A 12087-nucleotide genomic window follows, 5' to 3' on the forward strand; every position below is an offset into this window, starting at 1 on the left:
CTGGAGGTGGAAGGTTTATGCGCAAATGGCCCTGCTAGCAGCCATGGATGCAGAGTCATGCAGAGGGTGGATTCTCCACTCCAGGAGATACTTTCCTCGCTGCACTGCAAGGGATGATATTTGTTGTGATGTCGATGAAAATATGTGGCCAGACAGGAACATCTGGATGTGCCAGAATGATTTACCTATGTTCAGTTACAATATGTACTGTTATGCTGTGCACAGCTCTACCAAAAGAGTGTTTCTTATGTTTGTTCTAAATAAGTTGCTGTAGTGTATTTTCTTTTGCACAATGCTGGAGAATCTACATATAAGAGCATATACAGTAAAAATGTGAAACGTACGTATTCAGTGTCTTGAATACGTACTACACGTAATGTGAAACTCACTCCCCTAACAATGTGTAACTTTACTGTAGTTTTCAAATGGCTATACAAGTAGTGTATAGTGCTGGCTTGAGCATTTTCAGCTAGTGTCACCGAGTTCTGACCTTTTTTTTGGCATTGGAAACCAGTGAGGGAATAAACTGTCATAATGAAAACTTGACAAAAAAAGTTTTCGATCTTGTTCATAAACGATTGCACCAAGACGTCTCATTTTGATGACACTGGCAGTTTCATTGACATATATACTTCCTGTTGAGGAATGGACTATCCATTTTGAGCAAGCAATGTGCTTTTGCAGGTTATAACTAGGTTTTGCAGTTTGCACTAATTGTTTTGAGAAATGCACTGCTGCGCAAATGTTAATAGTGATGTGAGAAAAGCATCAAAGCGACTGAGAAAAAACACGTTTTATTTTGAAAACCGGAAGTTGGTCCACAGTCTAGTGTCCTCGCGCTAACTTTTATAGGCGATAAAGAACAACGTAAGTTTACCTCGTTATTTAGTTTTTGTTTCCTTGCATATTTTATTGTTCCTTTCAAACTGAAGGAGGAAAATCAAACGGAATGAACGGATGATACACTATCCGGTCTCAAATCCATTTTATGCAATTATATTCACCCTGAACTACTTGGCCCGGTACAGTAGGTGGCGGTATGCAACTTCAGAAGTCATAGTTGCAACCCGCCAAGAAATCCCGATAGTAAGAAGAAGAAGACGAAGGAGCAGCAGAACGAGAAGATCTTCCGGTCTCGCTCAGGCTAACTAAAGATGGCGGACACGTGTGGTCAAGTATTGCTGGGAGCAGGACTCACTGTCCTCTCCCACCCTCTCATGTACATCAAAGTCCTCATCCAGGTAAAAAGACACTTTCAACTTTATGCTGCATTCAGTGTTAGTTTGCATTTTGTAGGCTACGACTCCAATTGCTAGCGCGCTCAAGCAGAGAATGTTAACTTCATGGAAAACAACGCAGTTCAATGTTGACTCGCTTACAAATAAACGCGTACATACATAGAGAACGTGACTCAAACCCTTAAATGAAACACTATTTCCTCTTTTATTCAGCATATATGTAAAACACATAGCAACAACAGATACAATAAAAATGTCACTGTGACTTCCTTGTCACTATGACCTTCTGTTTCCGAAATTCACTCGAGTGGGCGGAAGCGACCGGTGTTTTTAAACGCTTAACGTTTACATTTCGACCAAATGCAGTGCTGCTGTTTCGAGTATGTGGAATAATAACGATTTATTGATTTAATTGAGAGTTTCTTGATTTAAAAGAAGCGATCGTCGCTAGAGATAAGAGGTACACAGTCGATCTGATAAACATATGGCAGCATTATGACAGCATTTGTGTATGGCTCACTCACTGTTCACAGTAAAATGTCTGGTGCGAGTTAATGTCTCTTGTTAGCTCTGCTGTCTTATAATGTAACAGTTTATTTGTCAGCACAGCGCTCACGGACCTGTGTGCCTCACTTACTGATGCCCTTTGACCTACTAAACAAGCTAACTTCAGTATCTTAGGTCCATGAAGTGAGAGACACTCTCCAGTTTCTGTCACCGTTTAATTCAAGCAAATTACTCCAGCAGTTACATGATCACTCTAGCCTATTCTAGCATAAGGCTATCACAATACATAGCTGTCATAGCTATGTAATCATCAAAGGTACTAAAGTCAATGCTGGCTATTATATCAAAGTCCATTGTGTCCTTTAAAGATAATATCAAAGGTCATCACACGATACCACACTAACAGAAGCTAAAATCTGTGCCAATCACTTAGCCAACTAATTTACTGTAAACTTTAAAAACTAAGTTTTAAGTGCGTAGACAATTTAATGCTTTATCAGAAAACAGGAATGAGGAAGGTTGAGTGTTCGAGTCATGTTCATGTCCTCTTTGCTCACTACTGTGGATTGTGTCTCAGGTAGGACATGAGCCGCTCTCTCCCTCCCTGGGCAGGAACGTGTTTGGCAGGCAGGTCCATCAGCTGCCTGGACTGTTTGCTTATGGTGAGTTGACTTGCAAAATGGGCCTATTGTTATTGGTATAGATGTTATAATTATTATTGTAGTGGCTTAAGTGACATGTTTTTCCACTAGCTCAAGTCGTGACGTCATAACTAGGGAAAATGCGAGACGTTGTCAGACTGCTGTGCACTGATTGGTCTGAGTGCCGTCACGGAAAGAGGCACAAGTATCAAACCGAACAATGTCGAACTGTAGATCAGTTGAAAAGATTTAACAATCCTGAAAACGTGGGTCAATCTCCAACATTTAGCAAGAGAATGTCATCTGGTGTGTTTAGTGACAGCACTGCTGAAAGCCTGTGACTGCAAACCACTTTTTTTTTTGTGGTTGTGTGATTCTCGTCAGTAACACCTGGGTTTTCATCACTATCCATTTTGTATTTATTCCCCCTATGTTCTGTGCCACACTCACTCGGCACTGCTGCTTGTAAACTCTCAACAGCAGAATCACATGACGTAAATATGTTGTTGAGAGAGAAGGCAGCAACAAGGCTGCGTTTTGGGGTGAGAAACTCAGAGAGGAGTAGGAATAGGATTGTTTATTTGCGATACAGCTCATGAAATAAAATGCAGAAGATTTGTTGTCATGTGAGATCATGTGTAGTTGTGAATCAAGATTGCGATTTGTTCACGATTTTTTTGTGCAGCCCTAGTAGTAACAGGTTTCTTTGAAAGCTGCCATAGACAGGATCACCAGAAAAATTTGTTGCTGGGGTTCATGTAACAATCGATTAGCATTGAAAGAGATTACGTCTGATATGGATGCAAATTGTTTTTAACTTAAAACACTTTTTTAAAAATGCTTCTTCAATTCAAATGCCACTTTGTCCTCCACAGGAGGGTTGTGGGGGGTGCTGCACCAATCTCATAGGGCGATAGGTGTGCTACACCCTGAACAGGTCGCAAGTCCATCGCAGGGCTACTATAGAGACAAACAGTCACACCTACAGTCAATTTAGAGTGACCAATTTACCTAATCCCCATATTGCATGTTTTTGGACTGTGGGAGGTGTCCCACAGACCAAAGACTGTGGGACTCAGGAGGAGACACGGGGAGAACATGCTAACCACTACACCAACTGTGTGGCCCCTTCAAAAATAAACAGTATAAATACATTTGGGGTTCCTTTATGTGTGACTGCTGTGTGGACTATGGGTGTCTGTACAACTCACAGTGATAAGTTTTTCATGTTTAGTTCATGGATAAATTAAATGTCCAATAATTTCTAACATGTACAGTATCTTAAATACATCATTTTTGCTGTCTTTGTCCTCTCTGCCTGCTTTAGCGAAGCACATCATGAAAATTGATGGGAAAGCGGGTCTCTTCAAAGGACTTGCTCCAAGGCTCTGTGCAGGCACCATTGGCACTCTTGTGCACAGCAAAGTTGTGCAGGTAGGTCTGACTAACACACCCATAGCTTGCTCCTCATATTAAGGCTACAAGGACTATTTTCACCATCGATCTTTTGGTTATTTTCCTGATCAGATATCCATAAAATTTCAAAACAGTAAAAAACTGTTAGAGTTGTAGTTTTGTGAGTACAAGTATACATTATGTGCCTCTTACCATACCAATACCCAATACTGGTATCGACAATACAACTAAATCTAAACATCTAAAAATAAAGCTAGCTCGTGGTGGATTGATGTGCTCAGGTAGTAAGAGAGAATGCTTCACTTCATAGTGTGAAATGTTATTCACCGTGGATTTTTATGTGGTTACGTAAATCTATGCCTCATCACCCAGGATGCATATTATTCCTTTAAATGTCTATACATTGCTTTAATGTTGTTACAATAGTCTTAAGTGCATTTGCTTACCAGCTGTTGTGCAATGTAAGCATCTTTGAATTGAAATGGGAAGTTTGACAGTGTTACCTCTTTTACAGAAATGTCAAGAACAAGGAACCCCTCAGGTATGTACTGTTTGATATGTTGCTAATTTCACAACAGACATACAAATCAAATCATTCACATGTGAGTGTGTATGACATGAATGATAGTAAAAGGGCTGCATATAGATGCACTGTGTGAATGACTGATGTAAAGCACTTTGAGTGGTCATCAGGGTTCAAACTGTGATATAAAGGCAGATTCTATTGTAAATCTCTGTTATTGACACTACCCAAAATATTTGTTTCAGTCCGTGTTGACTCGGAGACATTCATGTGGTCTGAGTGATCGGATCTGGACATGCATTCAGGATGCAATTTTGTGCAGTCACATGAACATGAACTACTGTGCAGTTAATATAAAATTAAATTGATATAAACTGCATCTCATTTCCTTGACATGCTGTTGCATGGTCACTGCTTATGTTCCCCAATTACAGGGATGTGCAATTTAAATGACCATAAATATGAATCAATTCATTTATTCAGGCATATTTAATTAATTGCCTAAAATATAAAATGAGAGTTATTAATGACATTAACAAATGAACATATGCAAGATCATAGATAAATAAATGGATTAAAACAAAAGTAAGACATCAAAAAACAACTGTTTTACAATAAACAATTGTTTATTGTATTAAAGAGGAGTGATCTTATAGGTCCTTATCCTGTCTTTATATTGTATCTTTAAACTTCTTGTTAAACAAACATTTTAATATTTGGTTGTGACACCAACCCACTGACTACGTCCCCATCTGGAGGGAACCATGGCCAAGTATGTTATTCAACAAGAGCAAGTGGTGAAATATATATATAAAAAAAATGTGTAACATGTTGTTACCATGCTGGATTCTTCAGATCGCACAGAGACAGTAATTCCAAACTTTGTCACTGTTTGACTCGATGGTGCACAGCTTTCCTTTTGTGAAGTATTGTTATGGCAAGACAGAGAAATTGCTTCTTCAACATAGTATTCGTATACCATTACTCGACACAGAGGAGCAGGTGTGTTAAGGTGGACCTGCTCCTGACAATCTGACAGCAGGTCCGTCCACTGCAGTGAAATATGCCAGTACCAGCAGAGTGCTGGGCTCACAATATACATTGAAAATATCAGTCCCACTGTCTGCAACATGGGACAATTTTCTTTATTTTTACAGTACAAATCTGAAGCATTTTAATATAAGCAGGGCGGAGTTTCCCTGTGCCCTGGTTCCGACGCCTGTCCCCTGATTAAAGCCACATGGAAGTGTCCATCACAAATACCTGCACATGGATGTTAATAAAAAGCGGTGGGGACATGTCCCCACTAATATTTGGAGAAAGCCAGATTGTCCCTTTCAATATTAGAGACGGGACAATGTGTACGTACGACTACTGTGAAAGGAGAGTGACAGCGATCGAGCGGATTTTACGATCAGTGAACGTATCCCAGTCAAGCAGAAACAACATAGGCCTGCTCTAAATCAACCATAGATGTGAACGTGAGAGTGAATTGTTGCTCGTCTCTGTATTTTGGCCCTGCTATTTATTAGCGACCTGTCCAGGGTGCACCCTACCTTTTGCCCTGTGTTCAGAATTACTTCACCTCCACGCGTGCCACATTTGCCACCTGAGGTAATGTTCCATGCCCAAGTCTGATTGGTTTGGTGGGTCCCAGCTCCACAAGGTTGAGAATTACTGATCTAGGAATCTAACCATAACCCACATTTAATGTTGTCACTTTCCTTTGGCTACCCACAAGGAAAAAAAACATAAAATGTACACGAAAGACTAAAAAGGTACATATCCTGATGTTTGTATCTGTCCAGGTACTGGGCAGTCAGCAGAAGGCTGTGGAGGGCTCCCTACAGCATGTTGTTAATGAGGTAAGACACTTGTTCATGTAGCACAGTAATTTATTAGTCCCTCTGCAGGGGAATTTAACATCTAGACAAAGCTAGAAACTAAGCAACACATATATATTCAAGCATGGCCCAAACCCGAAGCGAACATCTGCTCATCTGCTCAGTATCGTGTATCAACATGTAGTCCTGTAGTATTTCAAGTTGCATATATGTTACACTGCTGTTTCCACTGGAGTGCAATGTCTAAAGGGATTTTCTGAATTTTCTAGCGCAAGAGTGTGTGTGTGTATTTTTTATATGTGTGTGTATGTATGTATATATACATACATACATACATACATACATATATATATATATATATGTATATATATATATATATTTCCTTTATGTAACTATGCATTGTCTCTTTCCTTTAAAAAAAACCCTCAAAAACTGACATATCTAAAGTTCCTCACTGTATAAACATGGGCTGTGTTTTTGATGCATTGTCATTCATTTTATTAAGCAAATGTGTTTTGTTTCTCCACAGACAACTAAAGAAATGATAGCTCGTTCCTGTGCCACGGTCGTCACACATCCCTTTCATGGTATGTCAAAACTATGCACATGCAATAGTGTGGTTGCACCCAATCACAATGCAATAAAATATGTATCACAAGCTTACAAACAGTATATTGTAAAGTTGATCCAAAGACAAATGTTGTCGGTCGTGCTGAACATTTTGAATTGCACCAATCCCACAATGTGAAATTTCTGTTAGTTTATTTCAGTCTCGGGTATTCACAAATAAATGCAGTTACATTTGTGATGACACAAATGTAACTGCAGTTACATACAAACTGTAGCCAATCAGCAATCAGACTTTTTTAACAACGTCCTGATGTTGGACCACAATTGAATGACACTTGAAACCAGAGAGGAGCAAATTAGTTGAACTACCTGGTAACTTCAGACAATGAGTGTCATTTTGTTTCAAGCTGTTAAGTGCATGATGTCATGAATGCAGGCCGCTCTATCATTAGCTGCATGTCGGATTTACTCCTAGTACACAAATGATTCGTGTTAGTAGAAAAATATCTTTAGGTTTAGTGTAAACGCACTATAAGAGCTTTAAAGTCTTTTCATGTGACACCTATGTATTTTTTTATGTTGACATGTGAGTGTTGAGATCCAACTTGTATCAATGATGTTTTCCTTGGCTTGTTTTCCAGTGATTACTTTGCGATGCATGGTCCAGTTTATTGGGAGAGAAACTAAATACAGGTGAAGTTCTAACAATGCTGACGTTAACCATGAAATGTGTTAAAAACATGACAAACCTTTTCTTTTCTTCTGTTCTCAGTGGTGTGTTGGACTCCATCATTACGGTGTACAGAGAAGAAGGCATACTGGGCTTCTTTGCGTACGTTTGTATTGTTTTGTGCTTCACAAAAGTAGAAAGACATTCATCTGGCAGTATTATTGTTGTTGTCCAGTTATTTGTTAATAATGAGGAAAAACCCACTCAGTACAAACTATATTTTTAACATTGACTTGTTAATTAATAACTATGTAAGTAATGTCACTTTTATTGATCAGATGTGTTTTCCCCCCTCAGTGGTTTGCTTCCTCGCCTGCTTGGTGATGTGCTGGCTCTGTGGATTTGTAACCTGCTCGCACACCTCATCAATACTTACGCCATCGATGACTCGGTATGCTGCTGCTTATGTTCATTTCAGTAAAGGGTCTTGTATTTGGTTAAAGGACTTGGAATACAGGTCTGTAGAGGAGATCTCTGAAATCCAGCATTTAGACTTTTACTTTGACTCTTTGTCTGGTTAAGCAGTATTACACACACAGCAAAACCATAACACACACAAACATAAATAAATACATTTATGCTCAACAATCATACAGAATAATAGTGAATCTGTTTGTCTGACAGATGAGTCACACAGGAGAGCTGAAGAACTGCTCGCAGGCTGTGACGGGGGTGAGTCAAACACACACACACACACACACACGCCTCCTTCCCCCTGTTTTGATGCTTGTTTAATGTTACTACTCTGTTCTTTCTTCCAGTTCTTTGCCAGTATGCTCACTTACCCCTTTGTTTTGGTGTCAAACCTCATGGCTGTCAATAACTGCGGGTAAGGTCTCTCCCTGATGTTATTTGCCATTATGCATATACGTGTTGATGAGAACGGAATTGAACGCACTCATATTTCCTCTGTCCTTCAGGCTTGCTGGAGGTCTGCCTCCCTATGCATCAGTTTATCCAACCTGGGTGGAATGCTGGAGACATCTAAGCAGAGAGGTAAGCTGACCCTTGTGCATTTCCCCGTTTATAGAGACATGCAGAGTTCACACAGTGACAGTACTCTGTAAAATTACAGAGGAAAAACTACATGATTTAACAAGAACGTTTTGTGGTGAGACTTTGATGTGCCTGTTTAGACTCTCCTGGGGCCTGTTGCACAAAACTAGGATAAGGGATTAAGTCGGGCCATGTTGCTGAACTTAGCCTCAAGTTGGTTGCACGAAAGCAGCGGCACATAAGCTGCCATGGCGATTTATTCTTTGCGGTTAGCCTGGTCTAACCTACAAGATATGTTATTCCTGCTGCTCAATCCGTCCAGTCAGCTGTTAATCTGATCAGAAATAAATGTTTTACACGTTATTCATGATTTTTTTGGAGTTTCATTAACCTGCAGTAAAATATTACAGTGATTACACGTGGGTCAATGTTATTTTAATTCTGATTAATCTTATACAATTTCATTTGTTGAGATGATTAGAAACAGCTGAGGTTGTAAAGGTGCTTTAATTCAAGTCAGTGACGAGAGTAATTATATAATTATACACCACCTGGTCAAAAAAAAAGTCACCACCTAATATTTCCTTGGATCACATTGAATCTTTGATTCTTGTATTGATGATGGGAGAGTCGGACCAAATTCTTCTCCAGCACATCCCAAAGATTTGCAAAGGGCTTAAATGCAGCTAACATCTTTTCAGTGACTATATGCAGAACACCCTATAGCACCTCCTACTGGTTTTTACATGTATCCAAGCTCAGTTTACAGTATAGAACAGAACAGAACGGAAAGTACAGTATAGAACAGTGTCGAACAGACAGTACAGTATAGAACAAAACAGAAAGAATACGACAGTATAGAACAGTTACTTTGCTCAAATAAGCTCTCTAAGTCCATAGTCCAGTCAGACTTTTTCTCTGATCTTAGTAAAATTATCATAATTTTTAGTATCAAGTGATTCATCTCTTCATAAGTTTCCATCATACACTGTTTTTCGTGTTTTGGTGACCGCACGTCATCTCTATTTCTGCATCAGTAAATCTGTGATCAACCTCATAGTCTACTTCAGAGACGTGGATGCACACTGACCAGGATGAATTAAACCTGACTTGACCGAGCCGCGTCTTCTCATCCTGGTTTGAAGCTAGGATGAACTTAGTAGCAACAGGCTCCAGGTGTGCAGTCAACAGGGCCCGGCTGCTTACTTGGAGGATGACTATTGTCTCAACACTTGTCTCCTCTCTTTATTCTAGGGCAACATGAGCAGAGGCAACAGTTTATTTTTCCGGAAGGTTCCAGCTGGAAAGATGTACGCAATTGACCAGAAGAGATTTTTTTGAAGGATCAAGAGAAGTGAGCTGAACATAGTTAAGATAATAACACATAAAAAAAGACGCCTGATCTCAGAGTTGGACAGTCTTCACGTAACTTTTTTTGTATGCACTTGTTAACTCTGAGGTTTTTTCATTTCCTTACCAACCTGCCATCGTGTGAGGGAAGAAAAATTCGCTAGTTTCCACTTAACTGTCTGCAGGTTGCTTTTTAACAGAAATGTATTGAGATTGAAATTTCAGTGATGTACAGGAAATTCCCATGAGTTCAGACAGTGATGGGAGATTTACAAACTGAATATTTATCATGACAGACCAATTTAAGTGCGCATCCCTTGTAATTAATATATAAATTATCATGACTCTCCTTCTATGAGATGGGATTTGTTTGTTTGGAAAAAAAACACTTAAGCCTGCATGTGATAATGTTTAATATATCACACTGATGACCAAGTGGGACCTCTTGTCTTGTGGTATTGTCTTCATGTGATGATCGATGTAATGCTAATGAAGATAAGCATGATGTATGTGTGGTTGTACAGAGTTGTGAACAGAGGGGATCCAGAGCTGACCAATCTCTCTGAACACTCTTGATCATTCACAGCTCATTCAGACCGATCTCCATTAAAACAACACTTTTTCGACCTTGTGTCTCTTCTGAAGATGTTTGGTATATGATTTGAGGTTAAAGTGTGGATTTAGAAACACCATTTAATGTGAAATTTACATTTTATGTAAAACTAAAAGAAAATGCTACAACACAGATGCTGGCATGGTTACAAACACCTTGGTCTGGCAAGTTAATTCCCCCTAAAACCCATAAGTAAATGTTACTAGCCTGGAATATGATTTACAAGCTCTCTCTGCGCTTTGTACAAAAACTAAAACGCACTTTCTACAACAATGGGTTAACGGCGAAATAATTTATGTAAGTCAACTATTCCACCAAAATAGTCAGCTCTATAATTACACTGACTTAATCAGCACTTTGGAATTTCTGAGCTCCAAAAATAATTGTCATATGTCTTTGTTCTGCTTATTAATCTTGGCAAATTTACTCTTAATATCTAACTTTTTTATATTCATATATAATTATAGTTCAAAATGTGCCCTCAAATTTTTTTTACCAAACCATACATTGTTTTTAATTGAATTTAATGAGTGCACAGACAAGAACAATCTATCAAAACAAATATCCTTTGCTTACGAGTTTTGGTTCATGCTATTAATTGTATACACTTTACACAATTTATAGTTATTCTAATAACATGTCAAAAAAGACAGGTCAAATCAATGTTCCTTTTTTTTTGTTAAAATGCAGTTTATTTTTTAAATAATATGAAGATAAGTCCCTGTCAATATTAAATTATTAAAAAAGCTTCAAAATATTTTTTTCTGGTAAGTACGAGGAGTCCCATGTTTTGTTAGATTTTATTATTAATTAATTGAAACTACCACCACCTGAAAGGTGCATCACCGCCACCTGGAATGTTTTGCTGCTGGCGCGCAAAGCATTCTGGGCAAATATTGGTGGCATTCGAAGGAGTGGATGCGTTCATGGAGCAGCTCCATAGGCATGAACTCCATCCAGTTCTTATAATACATCCATGAGTCATTGTGATTTGGGACAGCCTATGTTGCTGTTATGGCGGGTTTTCAAAACATTCCGTCAATGAATGCACACACCGGAGGATCTGGCCCTAAGATTGAGACACAGCTAGTGTATGGAATTAGATTTGTGTCCATATTTTCATGCAACACCTTCATCGATGAAATATCACTTTAATCATTCAAAAATACTTGTTCTTTGCGCTGTGGTCTTTTGTTTGTGGGCGGGCCTTAGGAAGCTGCCTGCTGATTGGCTACTGAGTGTTGGAGCAACAGCTCAGTGGACCGGATGTCGTCACGGGCTTGGAGTCGCTGTCCGTCTGGTACTCTCCCCGCCAACATCCGACGCAATCATTTTTAGTATCTAACGTTTCTAAACTGACAAAATCACAGGCCAATCAGGTTCAGGTTCTCTGCCGGATAACTCGACTGACATGATGAAAGGTTATCATGGAAATATTGATCAATATTGACAAAAACGTTGCCAACCCCAGCTTTGAAGTGTTTTTATGCATAATGCACAAACATTTTAAAAGACGAGGCTCATATTGTCTCCTATCAAAGCCTGATCTCATTCCTAAAAGGTCACATGATGGGGATTTTATGTGAATATCTACATATGATATAAATCTGGTTTCCATCACAATAATGCAGACTCAGTCTAACAGCACCAGCTCTGTGT

General features: G+C 39.1%; 1 protein-coding gene across 1 annotated transcript; it reads left to right on the forward strand.

Annotated features, from left to right (window-relative positions):
- Positions 1-1104: 1104 nt before the first annotated feature.
- mtch2 (mitochondrial carrier homolog 2) lies at positions 1105-10441 on the forward strand. Its single transcript, XM_044031163.1, has 13 exons — positions 1105-1241; positions 2323-2407; positions 3714-3820; positions 4317-4343; positions 6134-6190; positions 6699-6756; positions 7381-7432; positions 7512-7571; positions 7767-7860; positions 8094-8141; positions 8231-8298; positions 8390-8465; positions 9720-10441. The coding sequence occupies exons 1-13, from the start codon at positions 1155-1157 to the stop codon at positions 9804-9806; spliced, it is 906 nt and encodes a 301-aa protein (XP_043887098.1). The 5' UTR covers positions 1105-1154; the 3' UTR covers positions 9807-10441.
- Positions 10442-12087: the final 1646 nt, after the last annotated feature.

This window comes from Solea senegalensis, linkage group LG7, assembly GCF_019176455.1.
Source record: "Solea senegalensis isolate Sse05_10M linkage group LG7, IFAPA_SoseM_1, whole genome shotgun sequence".
Lineage (NCBI taxonomy): Eukaryota > Metazoa > Chordata > Actinopteri > Pleuronectiformes > Soleidae > Solea > Solea senegalensis.

What these genes read in the sequence shown, in the direction of transcription:
- mtch2 (XM_044031163.1), top strand. Translation starts at nt 1,155, where the DNA reads ATGGCGGACACGTGTGGTCAAGTATTGCTGGGAGCAGGACTCACTGTC. An exon ending in AAGAACAAGGAACCCCTCAG is followed by an intron (nt 4,344 to 6,133) that starts GTATGTACTGTT and finishes GTATCTGTCCAG; the next exon opens with GTACTGGGCAGTCAGCAGAA. An exon ending in CGTCACACATCCCTTTCATG is followed by an intron (nt 6,757 to 7,380) that starts GTATGTCAAAAC and finishes CTTGTTTTCCAG; the next exon opens with TGATTACTTTGCGATGCATG.